Source organism: Protopterus annectens, chromosome 3.part1, assembly GCF_019279795.1.
Source record: "Protopterus annectens isolate FY-2018-M chromosome 3.part1, PAN1.0, whole genome shotgun sequence".
NCBI classification, from domain to species: Eukaryota; Metazoa; Chordata; order Ceratodontiformes; family Protopteridae; genus Protopterus; species Protopterus annectens.
This window is the reverse complement of record NC_056732.1, coordinates 24,619,740-24,644,014: the sequence shown is the minus strand read 5'-3', so window position 1 is coordinate 24,644,014 and position 24,275 is coordinate 24,619,740. Positions and strand designations below refer to the sequence as shown.

Genomic DNA, 24,275 nt, shown 5'->3' with positions numbered 1-24,275 from the left:
TAAAAGCAGATCTTATCCTTGATGGTTGCTAGATCCTGCAGGAGCAAGTCAGACACATTTTACCTGGGCTGTCTTTTTTTAGGAATATCTTGGCACAGAGTATCTGTGAGGCAGCTACATGTGCCTCTTATCCTTTCGCCAAGGATCAGAGTTGGGTTTGCCACTGCATTACTGTCCTGTAGATCTGTGGCAGAGCTACCCATAGTGTGGGTAGCTGTATTAGTAATCTTTTAAGGCATAAAAATGACATTGTAGGAATAAGCCTTAAAGCAGTACAGGTGAGTGATCATGTGATCATGCTCAACATAACCATACCTGTTGAAATAGTAACCTATTAAGGTTTCCCTCCCAGCTGCCCCTTAGAAATGCATCCTGAAATCCTATTTAGTTTCAGAGGGTAGGAACCTTGGTGATGTAGGGCGCCTTCTTGTTTACCTGCCTAACATCTGTCCTAAACTATTCAAAACCAGCAGGCCCACATCCTGGTGGAAAATGTTTTCTCTAGATAAGAGCTGATGGTGACATAGCCTTCTCTATCCAACTGATGTCCGCATCATGAGATGGAGATTGGCACTGCTCAAGGTAACTCCAGATCTATTGACGTTAGGCTCCATGAACAGACATCTGCCTTGCAGCTAATTAAATTGAATGATACAGCAGCAGCAGTGGTCTTTGTATTCGCCCCTCTGTGGTTGTGGTTATGGTCGTGCACTCAGACAGCTGTACTCTGTGATGAGTACCCTCACATACTTTTCTTCAAAAAAGGCTTAGATTGCTGAGAGCTTCTCTTGCTGGAGAGCTCTTCAGAAGATGATTACAGTCTGCTTACTATGATGCTGCTGAAGTCTGTAGTTTTAGCATGTGTTGAAAATTATTTACAGAAGTATAGATTAATGTGTGGAGTAATGGAGTGAATTTGGTTAAAGATCTGGTTACAACGTTTGATTTAATTTGTTTCAAGTATGTATGACTGTAGTTTTTTAAACTGGAATTAATGTAAAATTAGTTCCATTTTTAGCTCTGTGGCTTTTAACTTACTCTTTAATCATGTCATTGTTTGCTCTCAGTTTGGTGTAAGTAAATTAATGCAGTCTGTGCTTCTCTTGTTTCTAGGAGTGTTAGTAGTCACAGATTTCTACAATGCAAGTGACAGAGAAACTAAAGAAGGGGATTCTCCAGGCTGGTCTTCAGACCTTGATCGCATGGCCATAGATCCAATATACATTGGAGGATTGCCTCGCTCCGTAACCGTCAGGTGGGAGCATTACTCAGCACATTCTCAGATTGCTGTATTTCACCTCATTTATAAATTAAATTGCCAACAATCTTGTCAGTATAGAGGCTCACTATATGGTATTGTTTTATGCTGCACGAAATATACTGTGAGTGGATTTTATGTCTGTAATTTAGAGTCTCAAGTAATATTTCTTTATACAGGAAACAGCTCAGCAGCAGATCGTATGTTGGCTGCATAAAGAACCTGGAGATATCACGGTCTACGTTTGACTTGTTGAAAGATTCCTATGGTGTGAGAAAAGGCTGCACATTAGAGGTAGGGCTATGTTTTTGTATGTGACGGTATGGCATTGTAGCTGGAAAAGTGAACACTATCTGTAATTATTGCATTTGTTTATTGTAAAAGAAGAGTGAACATATGTCAAAAATTAAACTTTCAAATGCATGTATTTTCTTTTGTCCTTCACACTACTTCCCCATTGCTTTAAGACTGAACAGCCATTGCTAACAGTCTACTGCATGAGCATACTTTGTACTTTAAATAACCAAAAAAAAAAGTTTTCAGCTGGTCAGTGTATCTAAAAATATCAGAGTTCTTCAGCACCGACTGGTGACTTCAAAGCAAGGGGGGTGTTGCGTGTAGCCACCGAATGGGTGGGGCTAATTGAAATGGTGTGGGGCTCTATTACAACTAGTCAATGACCACAGCCTGTGATCAAGCAACAAATAAAGTCAGTCACTTTCTTCCACTGACTGACTTGTTACTCTACCATATTATAACCATTTTTTATAGACTGTAAACACCTCACATGTCTGACTGCAGTCAGCAAGGCTATCCTTAGGTGAAATGGAGCCCTGGAGAAAGGTCTGCATATCCTCTCCACTGCACACTGTCCACCCTGCACCTCCTGTGTGACCCCCTTGTATTCCCCTCACCTGGCTGTACACCAGCCAGACAGATTGCATGCTTTGTTTTTTCACATTGTCTTTCTTTTTAAACTGTTTTTCCATCCTTTTAACACATACAGCTGACCAAGACTCCACTGTAATAAGTGGGAGAAATTAGCAGAATTAACCTGAGGGCTTGGGAGCTGCTAAGTCCTTAACAGTCACGGGATTCTAGGCTTTGAGGTGCATCTTAGATTTTTATTTTTACAAACCTTGATACAGTGATCACCTGAACAAAAGCCATCAGTAATGATTTTTATTTGTTTGCTGTCAGAACCATACAATGTGCAACCCGTTGAAATCTCCTGCACACACACACACACACACACACACACACACACACACACACACACACACACACACACACACACACACACACAAAATCATTACTTCCAGCCACTGACAGTGACAAGATACATAAATAACTACCATACAGGAAAGGAGCTTCTTAGCTCACTGCAGTCAGAATACACTGTTCAAACCAATGAAGCCCCCACCCCCAGCATAACCCTCAACCTTTGAGCTCAAGGATCAAAGAGAAACCTAAAAAATAATGGGGTCAAAGGAACAAAATCAGGGACACATATAGTGCTTCTAGACTAAAATGTTACTAGGCTAACACAGTATGCTTTTTTTTGAAGACTGTAAAGTCTGGAAAGTCAAATGTCTGTTGATGTCCTTCTGTTCATATATTGCAGTATTCATCACATATGGGTTTACTCTTCTTGCTACCCGAATGTCTGGCCAGTATACAAAATATTTCAGTCACTGTATGCTGCGTGGGACGTCTGATGTGGCTAGCAGTTCATGGGCCATAAAAGTGACATCTGCACGTACCAGACCTCAGAACTTCTCAGTCGCCAGTGGACCGTAATGTGTTCTTACCTTCCCGGTCTTCGGACTTTCGAGAACTGAGATAAGTACCCCATTGGAGAACCTTCTTTTTAGTCATTGTTTTCTAATGGTTGTTCATGTCATCCAGAAAGGGCAAGTGTAAGTGCGGCCATCAGATACCTCACAAGGACAGCCATAATCAGTGCTTTTTTTGTCTCGGTAAGTTGCATGACTACAAGGCCTTCCCCATCTGCCAGCTGTTTGTTCCTAAAACTTTACATAACCAACTCCATGCGCTTAATCTATACTTAAAAAAACAACGTCTAACCAGCTGGCGTTAGGGATGGATGGCTCTGCTGACTTACCTACAGAACCACCAAAAAAGAAGGCCAAGACCGTAAGGACTGCTGTTGCCACTGCGCCTCCTTCATCCAACACAGCCTGTGGCCGACGTTGGCCTGGTTGAACGCTTGGACTCCGCCACCCTGGATACAGCGTGTACCTCTTCGGAAGCCGTAGGATCCCGCATGGAAGGCATGTCCACGGAGGCTTTACAGACGTCTGTCTCGGTAGGGCAGTTGGATCCCTCCGTCTCTTTGCAGCCATCGGACCCTAGGCCTTTCGTTACTGAGATGCCCACTAGGCCGTCCCTCAAAAAGAAGGAGAAGAGGAAGCACGTGTCCCCTGTTACAGAAAGTACCCCAGACTGGCAGGCTTTCTCTCAAAGCCTATTTAATGCCTTTATGGCCTTCCGGCCTAGTACACCTGGAACTTCCACTATCCCTCCTCCAATCCTGAGCCCTAGGCCTCAGGCCACAGAACCCTCTTGGATGGAAGAGGAAGAATACTCTGATTCTTCTGAAGAATCACTGTCCTACACTTTTCAGCTCTTTTCTCCCTTTGGATGTGGTTCCCCAGGGGAAGAGTCTGTGGATCCAGATTCATCTGCAGAAGATCTAACTTTTGGGAAAACTATAGCTATAATGAAGGAACATTTTAAGTGGGAATCATCAGAGCTGACCGAGGTACAAAAAATATATTATGACCTCATCCAGATGGGTTCCCCAGCCCCTTCAACTGTTCATTCCATTCATCCAGGCTTTTTGGATGTCTTTTCAACAGCATCCCTGAACCTGGACTCCAAGCCCCCTGCTCCACTCAGACTTGATAGATTCTGTAAAGTCCCTGAGACTGCAGAATTCTTAAGTGTCCAGCTGCAGACCCAGCCACCATTTCTACTTCAACTGACAAGGCTTCAAAACTCCTGCCTTCTACTACCCATGTCCCTGCTGACAAGGACAGCAAAACCATGGAGCATTTGGGTAAAAAGATATACACTTCTGCTACACGGTAGCATTGTTGCCTCACAGCAAGAGGTTCTCCCGTTCGATTCTCAGCTGGAGTGCGGGGAGTGCCTTCTGTGTGGAGTCTGCATGTCCTCCCCGCGGTTGGGTGGGTGTTCGAAAGACATGCGTAAATGGGCGTGCTTTCGTTGAAGGTTGAACGTCGAGCTGGCACCTCTGCGTTTGTAAAAGTCTGCTGCAAATCATTAGCGGACCGGAGTTCCGCTGTGGCAACCCCTAACCGGAAAAAGCCGAAAGGCAAACAACAACTTCTGCTAGTCTTCCCTTCATAGCAATCAGTTACCAGACACACATGTCTAAATATGCCCTATCCCTTCTGGAGAAAATTGCCAAGGAATTATCTGACTCCCCAGACTCAGCAGCCAAAGTTCAACTCTCCTTCCTCGTTTCCCTGACTTCTCAGGTTACCAGGCACTCTATCAAGTGCAGCTATGATGCCGCTGAGGCCTCAGTCAGGTCTGCAGCATCAGCATCTGCCTTAAGAAGGTATTCCTGGTTACAACTCCTGCCCCTGCAGGTGAAACGGTGGCAGACTTATTCAAGTCCTTGCAACAAAAGGGGAAAGAGTTGCAAGTTTTAAAACATCTGTTGGTATCCCCTATTCCAAAGTTTCAGAGTAATTTTCCGTCTAAAACTCAGTTTATCAGAAAACAGTCACTGCCTGCTCCCTCTGCTAAGATTAGGAAATCTCCAGGAAGCAACCCAAGTCTGCCAGAGCCACACCATCTACCAGTCAGAAGCTGCCTTTTCAAGACAGGGCAGTTAGTGTGTGCCTACCTGCCCACTGTGAAACACCCACCCCCTCCCTTTATCCCTCTCTCCTTGCATCTCTCTCACCATCTCCAAGTGCAGAGACTTATCACGTCAGAGAGGTGAATTCTATCTACAATAGAAAACGGGTACTTCATGAGTTGGATCATTCCACCACAGAGAAAAGGGATTCTCCAGCCCCCAAAGGAACAACTTCACCTCTTAAAACCGGTGCTTGACACCCTTATGAGTCAAGGTACCATTCATCCGGTTCTACAGTCTGCTATGGAAAGATGTGTTTACTCCAGGATTTTCCTAGTTCCAAGAAAACATGGCCTCTGGAGAGCAATTCTAGATCTCTCACATTGCAACCTGTTCCATCAGGTGCCCTCCTTCAAGATGATGACTTTGCCAACTCTCTTTCCGCTTCTCTTCCCTCAAGGGTTCATGGCCACCTTGGACATCAAGGATGCCTATCTCCACATACCTATAAGGCCCAGCTTCAGGAAGTACCTAAGGTGCTCAGTGGGCTCCTCTCACTTTCAGTTCTCTGCCTTGCCCATTGGGCTTTGCACTGCACCCTGAGTCTTCACCAAATGCCTGGCACAGTAATTGCCGTCTGCAGGACAGAAGGATCCAGATATTCCCATATTTGCATGAGCTCCTCATTCAGACAAACTGCAGACAGTCCCTTCTGCAACACGTACAAGAAACCATTGCACTCCCACAGTCCCTGGGTTTCAGATCAATTATCCAAAATCTCAACTGGTACCCACACAAGACATAGACTTCCTGTGCAGGATCAGAACAGACATCATGAAAGCCTACTTTCCTCCTCAGTAGGTGGAAAGCAGTAACTCCGGCTCCTAGGCTACATGGCCTCCACTATTCCCATGCTGCCTTTAGCCAGACTTCACACAAGGAGACTGCAATGCTATCTCATGTCAGTTTGGATGCAGCATTCTCACCCCCTAGAGTCCAGGGTGTCCCTCCTGCCCTGCCTCAAATAGGAGATACATTGGTGTTTGAATCAGGTGAAGCTCAACCCAGGACTTCCACTCCACCTCCCTCAACCAAAACAGATTATGTACACAGACGCCTCAGACCTAGGGTGGGGAGCGACTCTTGGACACCTGAAATTGCAGAGAGTGTGGCCAGAACCTCAGAAGAAAGAGCACTTCAATGTAAGAGAAATGAGGGCAGTACTGCTGGCCCTATTAGCCTCCCAAACCAGACTTTAACAGGGACCCCTGAAGCTTTTTACAGACAGTACCACAGTACTGTAGTATCTCAACCAGCAAGGGGGAACCAAATTGTATTTACTTTTGAAACTAGCCCTCCTGGTGTGGGAACTGGCATCCACCCAGGGAGTGACTCTACAGGTGGTATACATACCTTCACAACAGAATTCCCAGGCAGACTCCCTCAGCAGGTCCATCACTATGGCCCACGAATGGATACTGCACAGGGATGTCTTTCTGAACCTGGTCCATCGATGGGGTACACCTCAAATAGACATGTTTGCGTCCACATTCAACAGGCAACTTCCCTCTTTCTGTACCAGACTACCAGAGCTACGGGCTATGGCAACAGATGCCTTTTCAATTTCTTGGAAGGGGATGTTTCGATATGCATTCTCCCCCTTCCCTCTTGTTTATAAGGTCCTGCTAAAAATACAGCAGGACATACCAAACATCTTGCTGGTGACTCCTTATTGGCCAAGACAGCATTGGTTCCCCCTCTTCCTACACTTATCCAAGGGCAATCACTACAAGTCATTCCTCAGAGTGGGCCTTCTCACACAGGACAAGGGAACCCAAATCCACCCACAGTGGTAGTCTCTTCACCTTTCTCTGTGGGTGATATGATTCCCTTTCACACACCTTTACAATGAGGAAGTGCTCACTGTTCTGCAGGAGGCCAGGAAACCCAGTACCAGGAGATCTTACCTATCCAAGTTGAAAAGATTCTCCATATGGTGTCTCAAAAGGCAGTTGGACCCCTTGCAAAGTGAAACTTCTCTAGTACTGTCTTATGGGTGTGAACTTTTGCAGACAGGGTTAGCATTCTCATCCATTAAGGCCCATTTGTCTGCTATTTCAGCATGCCTCCCTCTGGATCCCTCCTTAGCTTCCAGATTACCTGCAAAGCTGTTCCTTAAGGGGTCCTTCATCTCAGGCCACCAAGGAAGCCCATTCCCCCTCCATGGGGCCTAAACTATGTTTTAGAGAAACTAAAACTACCCCCTTTTGAGCCAGCATGCAAAGCTTCCCTAAAATACTGCACATGGAAGACTGTCCTCCTCATGGCCTTGACCTCAGCTAGAAGAGTGTCTGAGCTGCAAGCTCTCATGGATATTCCACCATTGCTTGTATTCCACACAGACACGGTAACCCTTAGAACCAACCCTTCCTTCATGCCCAAGGTGGTTAATTACCTTTCTTTAAACCAAGCCATCTACCTACCCACCTTCTTCCCCAGTCCACAAGGAGACACTGAGAGAGTACATCATTCCCTGGATATGCACAGACAGTTCATATTCTATCTGCACAAAACCAGGCCAATCAGGCAGGAGGATCAACTGTTTATCTCTTTCCGCCCTAGAGCCCTAGGAAAAGCAGTACCTAAACAAACCATTTCTATGTGGATTTCCAAAGCTATTACCTTTTGCTACAAACACCATGGGAAATCCTTGCAAGGTTGTGTAAAAACACACTCCACCAGGGCAATGGCCTTTTCTGGAGCCTTCTTCAAGGGCTTGGACACCTCCACTGTCCTTGAAGCTGCTACTTGGTCTTCTGTGTACACCTTCACAAAACATTACAAGATAGACCAGATTTCTAGGTCCACAGCTGGATTTGCCAGGGCTATTCTTCATGGATTCCTGGAGAATTTGACTAGAGCTCCTCCCCCTTCTTCACAGTGAGCTTTGGCACTCACCCATATGTACAGAGTACTGCAATATGTGAATAGAAGGACATAGAAAAGTTATGTAAATTCTTACCATAACCATAGATGTTCTTCGTGTTTCACTGTTGCAGTCATCACATTTGGGTTATCTGGCTGCAGGTAGCCCTCAGCCGGCCTGAATACCAGAGTCTTGGGATTTCTGCTTCGGATGCTGTCGCTTCTTCCATGACGTCAGGTCGTCAGGGGTATAAAACATGCAGCCAACGCCATTACATCAGTCTTTCTTGCCGTGCTGTGCCCGAAGCAGAAGCAGTTTGCAAGTGCCAGTTGGCCGACTCCTGAAATTTTCGTTTTCGAGTTGCAGACCTAAAGTCTTCAAAAAGATAAGTACCCCATTGGGGATCCTTTTTTCTTGCTCTAACCGATGTCAGGAAAAATTAATAATTGTCTTGCCTGTGGAAAGCAAATACGTCATAGAGATTTTCATTCTTACTGTGTCACCTGTTTAGGCCCAGACCACGACGTCCCTCGCTGTCGGTTTTGTGCCTTGTTCAGTGCCCGAACTATTCATCATCAGGCTATTTTTGTAGCTAAATACTTTCGCTCTCGATCTCCGTACTCCGAAATGGCTTCGTTAAGCCGTCCGACTACTGATCTTCTGAAAAAACTTAAGGATAAAGACAGAGACAGACAGCATAGGTCCAAAACTGCCGGTGACTCTACTGTTAAACTAGTCGCCAGTCCGCCTGTACTCAGTGAGGCACTGTCACAGCCCCTGATACCCAATTCTACAGATTTGCAGGCCTCTACTGAACCCATTCAGAGTCCGGTATGCCACGAGATGCTTCTTCGACTATGGAACCTGCGGATGTCTCTCCCTTGGATGGTTCCAGAGCCGCTGTGTAGGCACCGGCTTTTGAGGATGTATTCAGGCCTACCGATTTTCATATTAAACCGACGACTTTGCTTCAAGCCAAAAATATTGAATTCCTCAGGCCTAAAGTTCGCACTACTCCTAGGAAACCGATGACCAAAGTGCATTCTCAGGCCTACATGCCTCAGAAACAAATGATTAGAATGGCTGAAGACCTTATTACCTTAATTAGGGGAAGCCAGCCTTCCCCCTGTAAGAGAACTGATTTTCCTTCTGATTCTTCTGATCAGGAATCTGATATCTCTGATGTTCATCGTGTTTCACTGTTGCAGTCATGACTGTAGGGTTCTCCCCTGCCGGCAGGCAGTCCTCGGTCGGCCAGAATCCCAAAGTCTGGGTCCGGCGTTGGCTGTTCAGCCATGCTCTCTGACGTCAGAGCACCAGGAGTACAAAGCTGACAGCCGATGCCATGTTCTCCAGTCTTTCTTGCCGTGCGGTGATAGCAGTTCGCAAGTGCCGGTCGGCTGACTCCTGACAATCTTTTCTGAACAAACTTCAGTCCGAAGACTTTCTTCTCCTACTCAAAGCTAAGTACCCGTTGAAACTTTTTCTTGCTCCAGTCCGATGTCAGAAAAAGTTAATAATTGTATTTCATGTGGGAAGCAAATACCTCATAAGGATTTTCATTCTTACTGTATTCCTTGCTTAGGCCCTGACCACGATGCAGCTAGTTGTCGGTTTTGTGCTAGATTCAATCAACGTACAATTAAACGAAGGTACGATTTTGCATTTCATTACTTCGGTGGGCGTTTTAATTACAAAATGTCGTCGGATACGGTTCCGGCTACCGGAGTTCACAAACGACGCAAGGACAAAGACAGGCCTCTGAGGTCCAAATCTGACGATATCGTACAAGCAGAGCCAGCTTCAGGTTTGGCCGTCGTCAGTGAGGCGCTTTTGCAGCCCCTGTCGTCGGCCATTTCAGAACCGATGGCCGAAACGGACTCCCACGAGGAGCCAACTAGGCCTTTGAATATTTCTGTTGCAGGACCTTCAGACAATGCTCCTTCGGATGGGTCCGGAGCCGCTGTGCAGGTACCGGCTTCCGAAGGGGTATTCAGGCCTACTCAGCTTCTAATAAAGGCAAAGCCAAAGACAAAGGCAAAGACTCCTTCCAAATCAAAGACTGCAACACAGGCCTCTTCTGATCCGGCTCCCAAGTCACAGAAACAGTTACTTAAGATGGCGGAGGACTTTCTTACTATGATTAGGGGTTCACATCCCCCTCCAGATAAAAGGCCAAGGCAGGAAGTTTATTATGACTCCTCTGATCAGGCTTCTGTTTCTTCAGTTTATTCTTTCCCTCCTTATGAGGATTCTGATGCTGAGGAATCCATTCCTTCAGCTTCTCCCCCTGACGATTTCTCTTTTGGGGAAACTTTGCATGAAATGAGGGAACATTTCCACTGGGAAGGACAGGAGTATTCGGAATCTAAGAAAAGACTAAGGGATTTTCTTCTTCTTCCCCAGCATAGACCCCTGGCTATTCCTCCTATTTTGGATATTGTGGATGATGCTTTTTCGGAGGCTAACCTAACCCCTGACTCTTTTCCTCCTGCTCCTGTTAAGCCTGACAGATACTAAAGGGTTCCTGATTCCCGCCAGTTTTTATACAAGAACCCTACTGCTGACCCTGAAACCATTTCTCAGGGTCCTAAGGGAGTTAAGGCTACTTCTGCTAAAAACCCCATTCCCACTGAGAAGGATTCCAGATCTTTAGAAAGATGGGGCAAAAAAGTGTACACTTCTGCTACTTTATCTATTACGGCTTTAAACTGTCAGTTTCATATGCTGAAATACCAGCAATTTCTGCTGTCTGTTTTAAAACAAAAGCTAACTTCCATTTCCGCCTGTGCAGATGATAAGGAATTACATGACTTAATGCATGCCACTGAACAAGTTGGGAAGCATGGTTTACACTGTGGATTTGATGCCTTGGAGGCTTCTTGTAGGGCTGCTGCCTCTGGCACAGTAATTAGAAGGCATGCATGGTTAAAGGAACAAAATTTGCCAGATCAAGTAAAAGCTAAATTATTAGATGCTCCTGTTCAGCATAATGTTTTGTTTGGATCTAAAGCTGAAGAGGTGATTAAAAAGATGGAGGACAAGGCAAAATCCATGCAAACAGTTAAAGATTTCTTACAAGTACAGCCACCCAGATTTAGCAGGAATTGGCCTACAAAAAATTGGTCCTTTCCCAATTCAGACAGGCCTCAGAGGGGTAGATACAGACGCTCCCGAGGAAGGCCTCAAACACAAGCCTCTTACAGACCAAGACAGTGGACTGCTTCCACCCCTAGGGGAGGAGAGGACAGGTTGCAGGCTCATAGGAAACAGACTCAATGACTCCCTCTGTTGGGCTGCAGGAACTTCTTGCCTGGAAGCCCCTCTCGGAGGTATCAAGAAATGAAATAAACTGGAAATATAGTAAAATAGATGTTTTTCTACGTGATGCTCTTTATAAAGGTGTCATAAATGAGGAGGAGTTTGATTTTTTGTATGTAAAATTTCCCAAATTACCAGTATTATTTGGAATCCCGAAGACACACAAGGGGTTAGAACAGCTAGAATGTAGGCCCATAGTATCGGCAAAGGGCTCTAAGACCGAACCCATGGCAGTCCTCGTAGACCAGTCATGCAAAGGTGTGGTTATGGAAACACCACACATTATCAAGGATTCATGGCACTGCCTTGAAAGGATTAGAACAATCAATGAAGTAGATGTGGAAGAGTATGTTTTCTTAACCATAGACGTGGTTAACCTTTTTTCTACTATCCCACATGAAGAAGGTATAGAGTTATTTAAAGAGAGCTTGAGAAACAGTCAATGTTTTGACCAAGATAAACTTAATTTAGTGATTGATTCCATGAGAATCATCTTGACTAGTAACTTTCTAAGTTTTGAGGGAGAGATGTACCAGCAGACAAAAGGAGTGGCAATGGGGGCAAGATGTGCCCCCGTGTTTGCAAATCTAGTTCTGCTAGCCTGGGAAAGAAGATATATTTTAACATCTGCATTTAATGTACACATCATGTTATACAGCAGGTTCCTGGATGACATCCTGATCCTATGGAAAGGAAGTGAGGAGGATATAAACAAATTCATGGCTTATTTAAACCAGGCCACGGAGTTTTTTAAATTCACACATAATTGGAATGTAACATCAATCAACTTCCTAGACATTAACATCTTTAAACAGGAAGGAAAATTAATAAGTAACATTTATAGAAAACCTAGTTTTTCTAACTCTATGCTGCATTTTTCGAGTTGCCACCCGTACCATCAAAGAAAGGGACTCATTAAGGGGCAAATGGTGAGACTCTCTAGGCTGGTGAGTTCTGATACAATTTTCAAGAAGGAGATGTATGTCCTCATCGGATTATTCCTTGAAAGAGGATACCCCATGAAATTATTATTGAGAACGAAGAAAGAAATATATAGGAAAAGAAGGACAATTTATACACCTATACTTAATTGTGGGGGAACAGTGACAACTAACCAAATTATGAAGATGGGTGACATAGGAAAGGAAAGAGAGAGTCTCACCTTTGTGTTACACTACAATGAAATGGCTAAAGATTTCTGTGAGAGTTTAAGGTTGAATTGGAATTATTGCTTTACTGAACAAATGAGGCAAATTTTGGGGAACAACCCCAAAATTGTTTTTTGTAGGGGGAAGAACATTAAAAACATACTTGAGAGGGAAAACAAAGGATATATTAAATCTAGGATGACCAAATGTGGGAATTGTACTGCGTGTAGATTTATAGCAGAAGGTGGTTACACATGTGTGGGGGGTTACCCACGTACCTTGGCGTGTCCTGGCGTCTGCAATTGCAACACCAAATGTTGCGTATATTTGGCATCCTGTGTGTCATGCGAGGCATACTATATTGGCATGACAACACGTAAATTACGTGAAAGAATAGGTGAGCATGTTAGAAGTATCAAGAACAAAGATGAGCATAATGCTCTTTATTTACATAGTAGGTTTTGTAACAATTTTAAAAAGTTTTTGTTTTTCATTATAGACAGGGTTATGCCATCATCAACAGGAGATATGAACAATAGGGTGGCGGTATTGGAAACAGAGTGGCAAATAAGACTCAATGCCACCAAATACCCTGGTCTTAATGACCATATTTCCTTAAAACCCCACCTAAAATGGAAGGCTGCTATAATATAATGCAACACAGTAGAACTAAAAAGTTCCTAAGGTATTTAATAGGGACATGAAGAAGAAAAAAGCATGTGGATGGTTACTTTTTAGCATACACTGGGTTGTAACATTAGTTTTATTTCATTTCCTATTTACATATATACATATTAGTTTATAAAAGGTTACATGAATTTTAGTAACATTTTAGTTACACAGATAAGTGAAAATGATTTGTGTGAAGTTATTTGATTAATTCAAGATTCTATCAGAATTTATATGTAATTTTTATAAATATATATTTATTATATAAATATCACACTGATTGTATATATAATATGGACTATTGAGTATGATCAAGAGGTTATGTATTTTTTAAAAAAATGATGAATTAAGACATAACTGCTTAATTAAGTGATTAATTGGATGATTGGGTATGTATATTTTGTATTTAATGTGGAAGGAAGTGTGTTAGAACAGACTCTGAGGATACCAGTTTACTGGTGAAAGCGCTAAGTCTGTATCTTGTGGCAATAAAGGATTTTTTTCGTATTTGCTGCAACTGTTTTCTTCCATTGCTGTGGTGGATAATTGTCTGTTTGTTTCATCGTTGTGGATCCTGGTGTTGGTATCCAGTTCTGTTTTTATACCTTTAATTCTACTCAGCAGTGTGTTGGAGAGTAGAGCAACAGATATGGAGGATATCCTGGTGGAATTGTCCAATGTACTTAAAAAACTGACTAAAGTATATACGGAGGTTAAATCACAGGCTAACACAAACGGTGTCAGCCCAACGGACTCTGAGGTACGGCTATATACTTTGCATTCCAACGAAAGTATCACTCCAGGGCAAAGGGATATTCATTCGAGCCCTATTGATACTTTAACCAACGATAGACTTGAAAGGGTAAATCCGGAAGGACCGGCGTGTTCAACTAACCCGAATGGGAACGACCGGAACCATGTTTTGGGTTCATGGTTTGAGGCACCGAGTTTTGCTACTAACTGGGAGGCACCGGAAATAAGGACAACGAACGGGCGAGTTCAACAACAGTACTCGCTCTCACTCCGGGAGCAAATATACAAATATGAGAAGCTTTGCCGTAAATATAGAGCTATGCAGCTCGACAATTTATTCTTGAACAAGTCTAAAGAATTGCAGCAAGTGCCTAGAGGACTTCGTATATGGAAACTGCCCATGGGTATCGAAGTTGGTTCCGAATGTTTCAAAGAACTTATATCTCTATATGATAACACAGGTATGCTTATGCTTGACATCATTATTCGTAATAACAACAATAAACTGTCTGCTTTACGTAATGAAATTAGTCACTTACACACGAGCATTACGACTGACTTGTTGTTCTTTGACTACAGGAATAACTTTGAACAAGTCATTAAAAAAGTTGAAAATTTTGTAAAAAGTAGTAAAACTGTCAAGCATAAAAAGCTCACTAGAGATACACTTGAATACCAAAATGGGACTGCTTACCCACCAGGTTCAAAATCAGTCAGTGTTGATACCCGTAATTCTAGGGTCAACACTGTAGAGAGGATGGACTCAGTGGCGGTTTCCGCCATAGAGGATGACGATGGTGTTTTTTTAGAGAACGAAAATCTTCCCCGCAGGTCAAAGAGACTTTTGAGCAAAGGAAACCAACAGAGGGGGAATGTCGAATATGTACCCCCAAAGAGGGGAAATCGGCACCATCAATAGACAATGCATCCTGTTTAGAATTTTTAGTTGATTTTAATTTACATTTTCCTTTGGACTCTTGTTTACACGAAATTGAGAATGTAGCAAATATGAGGAGTGAATGTGGTGTGGATGTTGAACAAAGGCCTAGTATGTATAGACTTGAAAGTAATGAGCAGTTAACTTTAGATACTAATTCTGTGCAACTTGAAGGTAGTGAATATCAATTAAAAATTACGACATCTGAGGATCAGATCCCCAGGTTGGAAGTGGCCGATGCATTGTTGATGGATATAAGAAGTAACTCATGGGGTTTGGACCAACTAATGGTCTCTAGAAAAGAAGTGAATGGTTTACAAATGAAATGTGAAGTTCTTAAAAGGGAAGGTTATGTAATTTATAATTACACTGACAAGTCAATTGACAATGTGTATTTCAAAATTTTCAGTAAGGGGATCAGTTTTGTTCCTTCATATAAAATTGACATAACACAATTGTTGATTAATTTGAAATATTATACTAGGAAACTGAACTTGCATTTATATTACACAGGTGGGGAGGGAATTCAATCGATTGCAAAAAATGTGGTTGGTGCTACTTGTCTTAAGAGAAAAAGTACTTTCATGCCCCCTTTAAATAATGAAATCAACATTTTTGAGCAAATGGTGGAAAGAGATCTTCGTAGATTATGTGCACAACAAAACCAAATGAAAGATAATTTGACTGTAGAGGAAAGGAAGGCCATTCATGACATTACGGACACCAATGAATTTAGGTGTATGCGCCCCGACAAAGGAGGGGGAATGGTAATTATGGCTAAGATTGACTACAATGGGATCATGATGAGGATGCTTAATGACACAGAAACATACAGTAGGGTATCAAGAAATGAAATAAACTGGAAATATAGTAAAATAGATGTTTTTCTACGTGATGCTCTTTATAAAGGTGTCATAAATGAGGAGGAGTTTGATTTTTTGTATGTAAAATTTCCCAAATTACCAGTATTATTTGGAATCCCGAAGACACACAAGGGGTTAGAACAGCTAGAATGTAGGCCCATAGTATCGGCAAAGGGCTCTAAGACCGAACCCATGGCAGTCCTCGTAGACCAGTCATGCAAAGGTGTGGTTATGGAAACACCACACATTATCAAGGATTCATGGCACTGCCTTGAAAGGATTAGAACAATCAATGAAGTAGATGTGGAAGAGTATGTTTTCTTAACCATAGACGTGGTTAACCTTTTTTCTACCATCCCACACGAAGAAGGTATAGAGTTATTCGAAGAGAGCTTGAGAAACAGTCAATGTTTTGACCAAGATAAACTTAATTTAGTGATTGATTCCATGAGAATCATCTTGACTAGTAACTTTCTAAGTTTTGAGGAGAGATGTACCAGCAGACAAAAGGAGTGGCAATGGGGGCAAGATGTGCCCCGTGTTTGCAAATCTAGTTCTGCTAGCCTGGGAAAGAAGATATATTTTAACATCTGCATTTAATGTACACATCATGTTATATAGCAGGTTCCTGGATGACATCCTGATCCTATGGAAAGGAAGTGAGGAGGATATAAACAAATTCATGGCTTATTTAAACCAGGCCACGGAGTTTTTTAAATTCACATAATTGGAATGTAACATCAATCAACTTCCTAGACATTAACATCTTTAAACAGGAAGGAAAATTAATAAGTAACATTTATAGAAAACCTAGTTTTTCTAACTCTATGCTGCATTTTTCGAGTTGCCACCCATCATCAAAGAAAGGGACTCATTAAGGCAAATGGTGAGACTCTCTAGGCTGGTGAGTTCTGATACAATTTTCAAGAAGGAGATGTATGTCCTCATCGGATTATTCCTTGAAAGAGGATACCCCATGAAATTATTATTGAGAACGAAGAAAGAAATATATAGGAAAAGAAGGACAATTTATACACCTATACTTAATTGTGGGGGAACAGTGACAACTAACCAAATTATGAAGATGGGTGACATAGGAAAGGAAAGAGAGTCTCACCTTTGTGTTACACTACAATGAAATGGCTAAAGATTTCTGTGAGAGTTTAAGGTTGAATTGGAATTATTGCTTTACTGAACAAATGAGGCAAATTTTGGGGAACAACCCCAAAATTGTTTTTTGTAGGGGGAAGAACATTAAAAACATACTTGAGAGGGAAAACAAAGGATATATTAAATCTAGGATGACCAAATGTGGGAATTGTACTGCGTGTAGATTTATAGCAGAAGGTGGTTACACATGTGTGGGGGGTTACCCATACCTTGGCGTGTCCTGGCGTCTGCAATTGCAACACCAAATGTTGCGTATATTTGGCATCCTGTGTGTCATGCGAGGCATACTATATTGGCATGACAACACGTAAATTACGTGAAAGAATAGGTGAGCATGTTAGAAGTATCAAGAACAAAGATGAGCATAATGCTCTTTATTTACATAGTAGGTTTTGTAACAATTTTAAAAAGTTTTTGTTTTTCATTATAGACAGGGTTATGCCATCATCAACAGGAGATATGAACAATAGGGTGGCGGTATTGGAAACAGAGTGGCAAATAAGACTCAATGCCACCAAATACCCTGGTCTTAATGACCATATTTCCTTAAAACCCCACCTAAAATGGAAGGCTGCTATAATATAATGCAACACAGTAGAACTAAAAAGTTCCTAAGGTATTTAATAGGGACATGAAGAAGAAAAAAGCATGTGGATGGTTACTTTTTAGCATACACTGGGTTGTAACATTAGTTTTATTTCATTTCCTATTTACATATATACATATTTGTTTATAAAAAGGTTACATCAATTTTAGTAACAATTTAGTTATACAGACAAGTGAAAATGATTTGTGTGAAGTTATTTGATTAATTCAAGATTCTATCAGAATTTATATGTAATTTTTATAAATATATATTTATTATATAAATATCACACTGATTGTATATATAATTTGGACTATTGAGTATGATCAAGAGGTTATGTATTTTTTAAAAAAATGATGAATTAAGACATAACTGCTTAATTAAGTGATTAATTGGATGATTGGGTATGTATATTTTGTATTTAATGTGGAAGGAAGTGTGTTAGAACAGACTCTGAGGATACCAGTTTACTGGTGAAAGCGCTAAGTCTGTATCTTGTGGCAATAAAGGATTTTTTCGTATTTGCTGCAACTGTTTTCTTCCATTGCTGTGGTGGATAATTGTCTGTTTGTTTTAGCAGGAATTGGCCTACAAAAAATTGGTCCTTTCCCAATTCAGACAGGCCTCAGAAGGGTAGATACAGACGCTCCCGAGGAAGGCCTCAAACACAAGCCTCTTACAGACCAAGACAGTGGACTGCTTCCACCCCTAGGGGAGGAGAGGACAGGTTGCAGGCTCATAGGAAACAGACTCAATGACTCCCTCTGTTGGGCTGCAGGAACTTCTTGCCTGGAAGCCCCTCTCGGAGGAAAACTTTCTTTTTTTCACCTAAATTGGACTCATATAACCCAAGACAAGTGGGTTCTGGATGTGGTTTCAAGAGGTTACAAATTCCATTTTCATACCCTACCAAGGCCAAGCGGATGGCCAGATCTTCCAAAACATCAATGGACAGAGGCCTTAAACCAGGTGGAAGCTCTTTTGGCTATGAAAGCCATAGAACTAGTTCCACTTTCAGAGATGGGACAAGGTTTTTACTCAAGGCTCTTTTTAGTCCCCAGGAAGCGAAATTCATGGAGACTCATTCTGGATCTGTCAGTCTTGAACACTTTTCTAGAGATACCAAAATTCAAGATGCTTACTCTACAGCAGCTACTTCCAATGCTGACCAAAAATGCATGGATGGTAACTTTGGATTTAAAGGAGGCATATTTACACATTCCCATCAGGCAGGAATGCAGAAAATACCTCAGGTTCAAGGCCAGATCGAGGCACTTTCTATTCTCTGCGCTGCCCTTTGGATTGTCTACTGCGTCCAGGGTATTCACCAAATGCCTGGCTCCAGTAGTAGCTTATTGCAGACTCAAGGGAATTCAAATTTATCCTTATCTGGAAGACTGTCTTATTCAGGCAGACAGCAAGGAGGTCTTACTCCAGCATCTACAGTTTGTTCAGAATCTTCTCAAGTTCCTGGGATTCACTGTAAACATAAAAAAGTCAAATTTGACACCCTCACAACAGATAATTTTTCTGGGCGCTTCTGTAAACAAAACGACCCAGATGGCATTTCTGACAAAAGAAAAACAGTTACAGCTGGCTTCAACTTTCAAAACCTTGGCAACTTTAACTCAGCTATCTGCAAGGAGATTCCTGCAGGCTTTGGGTTACATGGCCTCCTGCATCCTTCTCGTACCATATGCAAGACTACATATGAGGAAAATACAGTGGTACCTAAAAAGTGTATGGTCTCAGCATTGCCACAGTTTAGACATACTGATCTCCGTCCTGTCTTGTCTTCAAAAGGAATTCCTTTGGTAGTCCAAGGCATGTACTCTAAACAAAGGAAAACCCTTCGGTCTGCCTCCTGCCACTCAGATACTAACCACAGATGCCTCAGATTATGCATGGGGAGCCCATTTTCAGGGCAACTGTCTGCAGGGCCTTTGGACAAAGGATCAGAAGCACCTGCATATCACTTTAAAGGAAATGTTAGCCATTCAGAAAGCTCTATTGGCCTTCAGGAATCTTCTACAACCAGGACAACTACTGATACGGACAGACAACACCACAGTTATGTGGTACATAAACAAGCTAGGGGGATCTCATTCCTACCCCCTTTGCAGACTAGCCATGGATCTATGGAACACAGCTCTAGCTTGCAATCTGGACCTTCAAGCTCAGTTTCTACCAGGGAAGCAAAACTTCCTGGCAGACAGTCTGAGCAGAAACCTTTCGGACCCATACGAGTGGATGCTGGACACTGAAATATTCAGGATGATAACAGCAGTCTGGGGATGTCCTCACATAGACCTCTTTGCATCCCACCTCAATCATCAACTACAGACTTTTTGCACCAGGACTTTCCACGAACAAGCTTGAAAAGTGGATGCACTATCATTCAGTTGGAGAAACCTCTCGGGATATGCCTTTCCACCTCTTCCTCTTCTTCCACGGGTATTATTAAAGATCAAACAGGACAAGCCCAAGATGATAATCTTGCTGGCCCCAAATTGGCCTCGACAGTTTTGGTACCCAACTCTGAAAAACCTATGTCTGGAGCCCCCTTGGGTTTTACCACAAACTCCGAACCTTCTGTCCCAACACCAGGGTCAGGTTCTACACTCCCATGTCAGAACTCTCAGCCTGGCGGCCTGGTTAATCCAGGGTCTTTGATTCATTCTCTCCTACCCAAGCAGGTTATGGATGTCATTTTAGAAGCCAGACGTCCTAGCACTAGAAAATCTTATGCAGGAAAATGGAAAAGATTTTGTTCCTGGATGCAGGCTCAGGATTCTGATCCTCTTCTTCCTAACATTCCTTTGATTTTACTTTACCTGACAGATCTCTTACATAAGGGTCTCTCTTTTTCTTCCATTAAGATACATGCCTCTGCTATTTCCGCTCATTACAATACAGACCCTCCAATCTTTTCCCACCAGCTCCTGAGACAGAACTTAAGACCTCCTAGATCTCCTCCCATTCCTACTTGGGATCTCAACTATGTTTTGGAAAAGCTCACCTTACCTCCTTTTGAGCCTGCTGCCTCTTCTGACAGGTTTTTATCTTGGAAAACAGCCATCCTGTTAGCTCTGACCTCTGCCAGGAGAGTTTCAGAGTTGCAAGCTCTTATGGCTGTGGAACCTTATATTATTTTTCATCAAGACAGGGTGTCTTTAAGGACTAATCCTACTTTCATGCCTAAGGTGGTTTCCAAAGTGGCTTTAAATCAAACTATTCACTTGCCAACTTTTTTCCCCACTCCTCAAAATAAAGGGGAAAGGATCTTACATTCCTTGGATGTACACAGACAACTACGTTTTTACCTGGACAGAACCAAGGACATCAGAAAATCAGAGCAATTGTTTGTTTCTTATGCTTTAAGTTCCCAAGGTAAAGCCATTTCAAAACATACCATTTCTAAATGGATTGCTCATGGAATCAGATTGTTGTTCACACCATGGAAAGCAAATCCCAGGGAGTATACGGACTCATTCCACCAGAGCTGCTGCCACTTCAGCTGCATTCCTCAGGGGAGTTACTACCAAAGACATTTTGGAAGCTGCAACTTGGAGTTCAGTGCATACTTTTTCAAAGCACTACAATCTACCTCTCTACTCTAAGTCTAGGGCAGGCTTTGCTTCTGCAGTCTTGCAGGGCCTTTTAGCCGCCCCTTCTACTTTATGACCACCTCCCTTTCATTCTGCTTTGGGATTCTACCCTACAGTCATGACTGCAACAGTGAAACACGATGAACATAGTACAGTTGTGTACACTTACCATAAATGTAGATGTTCGAGTGTCTTCACTGTTGCAGTCTGGGTTTCATTCCCTCCTGTCCCCTCTTATTTTTACTTTTGCGTGGTTCCTTTTTTCACCATTCTTCTGAGGTGTATTTGCAAAGGATATGGGACCTTACTCATTTTGGGACCCCTGACATCTGGGGCAAGAAAAACTGGAGAACATGGCGTCGGCTGTCAGCTTTGTACTCCTGGCGCTCTGACATCAGGGAGCATGGCTGAACAGCCGACGCCGGACCCAGACTTTGGGATTCTGGCTGACCGAGGACTGCCTGCCAGCAGGGGAGAACCCTACAGTCATGACTGCAACAGTGAAGACACTCGAACATCTACATTTATGGTAAGTGTACACAACTGTACTTTCCTTCTGACTACCAGGACATACCCTTATTTACCTATGAGGATTCTGATGCAGAGGATTCCATTCCCTCTGCTTCCCCTCCAGAAGATTTTTCTTTTGGTGAAACCTTGCATACCCTTAGGGAGAATTTCTGCTAGGAAAGCCAGGACTATTTTCAGTTCAAAAAGAGACTCAGAGACTCAGGGAATTTTTAAACCTGCCTCAGCACAGGCCTCTAGCTATCCTTCTTGTTCTGGAGATTGTAGATGATGTTTTCTTGGAATCCAGCCTTACCTCAGATACTTTGCCTCCAGCTCCCAGAGTACCTGACTCTCTCAAATTCCTTTTCAAGAATCCTACTGCGGATCCAGAGACCATTTCCCAAAGACCAAAAGGGATTAAGGCTACTACTGCCAAAAATCCTACCCCTTCTGACAGGGATTCTAGGGCTTTAGACAGATTGGGTAAGAAGGTATACCTCTTCTACTCTGGCCATTAGGGCTTTAAATTGCCAGTTTCATATGTTAACGTATCAGCAGCATATTATGGTGCTAATTAAAAATAAAATTATGTTGATTCCTGACTGTGCAGAACACAAAGATTTACAAGAGTTAATCCATTCTGCTGGCCAAGTTGGTAAAGATACTTTGCAATGTGGTTTTGATGCTTTAGAAGCATCTTGCAGGGGTGCTGTCACTGGGTCTGTACTTATAAGTCATGCTTGGCTTAAGGAACAAAACTTGCCAGATCATGTAAAAGCAAAATTACTGGATGCACCCTTAAACCAAGAGCGCCTATTTGGCAATAAAGCAGAAGAAGTCCTCAAAAGGATGGAGGAAAAAGCTAAATCTATGTAAACTTAAAGATTTCTTACACGTACAGCCACCTAGATTCAGTAGGCATTGGCCTTCAAAGAACTGGTCCTTTCCAGTCCCTTCCAGGCCTTCTCAGTCCAAACCCAGGGGCAGCAGACCACCAAGACTTCAGTCTCAGGTTATGCACAGATCTAAGCAGTGGGATGCTCCCACATCCAAAATGGGGAGTAGTAAGCCACCCCCTTTGGTAAAATTGCACAATGACATCGTTAACTCCTCCAAGCCTTGCTCAACTACTTGCACCTTTAGGAGGAAAACTCTCCCTGCATGCAAAAACACTGGGAATACATTAATTACCCAAGATAAATGGGTTTTAAACATTGTTTCCCTAGGATACAGATTCCACTTCCACTCACTCCCAACCCTAAATGGGTGGCCAGACCTTCCCCCAAACCAGTGGGCAGAGGCCCAAAAGCAAGTATTTTCTCTCCTCAGCATGAAGGCTATTCAACCTGCCCCAGTGGAACAAAGGGAACAAGGCTTTTATTCAAGACTGTTCCTGGTTCCCAGAAAAGAAAACTCTTGGCGTCCTGTCCTGGATCTTTCTATTCTCAACACCTTTCTGGTGGTTCCAAAATTCAAAATGCTAACTCTCCAACAGCTGCTTCCTATGCTAGCCAAGGATGCCTGGCTGGCAACATTAGACTTAAAAAAAGATTACCTGCACATCCCCATAAGGGAATCTTGCAGGAAATACCTATGCTTCAGGGCAGGCTCTATGCACTATCAGATGTTCTTCGTGTTTCACTGTTGCAGTCATTACATTTGGGTAATCTGCTGGCAGGTTGCCCTCAGTCAGCCTGATTAACAAAGTCTTGGGTCCTGCGTCGGTTGCTGTCCCTTCTTCCATGACGTCAGGTCGTCAGGGGTATAAAACATGCATCCGACGCCATTACTTCAGTCTTTCTTGTTGTGCGGTGCCCGAAGCAGATGCAGTTCGCAAATGCCGGTCGGCCGACTCCTGAAATTTTTGTTTTCGAGTTTCAGAAACGAAGTCTTCAACTTAAAGCTAAGTACCCCGTTGGGGAAACTTTTTCTTGCTCCTTACCGATGTCAGTAAAAGTTAATAATTGCATTACTTGTGGAAAGCAAATACCTCACAAAGATTTTCATTCGTACTGTATTCCTTGCCTAGGCCCTGACCATGACATACCTTGCTGTCGGTTTTATTTAAAAAGCGCACTGTCCATCGTCGGTACATTTTTGCCTCTAAATATTTCGGTTCTCGGTTTAATTATCCAGAAATGTTGTCGGTTAGCCATCCGACTACCGGGATTCCGAAAAAACACAAAGATAAAGACAGAGACAGGCCGCCGAGGTCCAAAACTGCCGACGACGCCTCTCCTAAGCCAGTCGCCAGTTCGCTGGTACTCAGTGAGGCACTTTCGCAGCCCCTGATACCCGCTACTTCTGATTCGCAGGCCTCTACTGAGACCCATTCGGAGTCCGGTATGCCGCGAGAGGCTTCACCTCAGGAACCCGCGGATGTCTCTACCTTGGATGGGTCCGGAGCCGCTGTACAGGCACCGACTTCTGAGGATGTATTCAGGCCTACAGACTTGCATATTAAATCAACTCCATCTTCATTACTAAGGCCTAAATCTCGATCTATGTCTAAAAACCGACACCCAGGCCACATGTACAGGCACCTATGCCTAAAAAACAAATGATCAAAATGGCTGACGATCTAATTACTCTAATCAGGGGTAGTCAACGCCCCCCCCCCACCCATGAAGCCTAGGGCTGAGCAAGATTTTGAATCTTCTGATCAGGTTT

General features: G+C 43.0%; 1 protein-coding gene across 1 annotated transcript in view; it reads left to right on the top strand.

Annotated features, from left to right (window-relative positions):
- Window positions 1-24,275, top strand: part of LAMA1 (laminin subunit alpha 1) — a 3,417,884-nt gene that overhangs the window by 2,767,967 nt on the left and 625,642 nt on the right. The window contains exons 44-45 of the mRNA XM_044066516.1: window positions 1,114-1,255; window positions 1,438-1,552. Coding sequence (XP_043922451.1) covers window positions 1,114-1,255; window positions 1,438-1,552 — 257 coding nt within the window. The remainder of the gene's footprint in view (window positions 1-1,113; window positions 1,256-1,437; window positions 1,553-24,275) is intronic.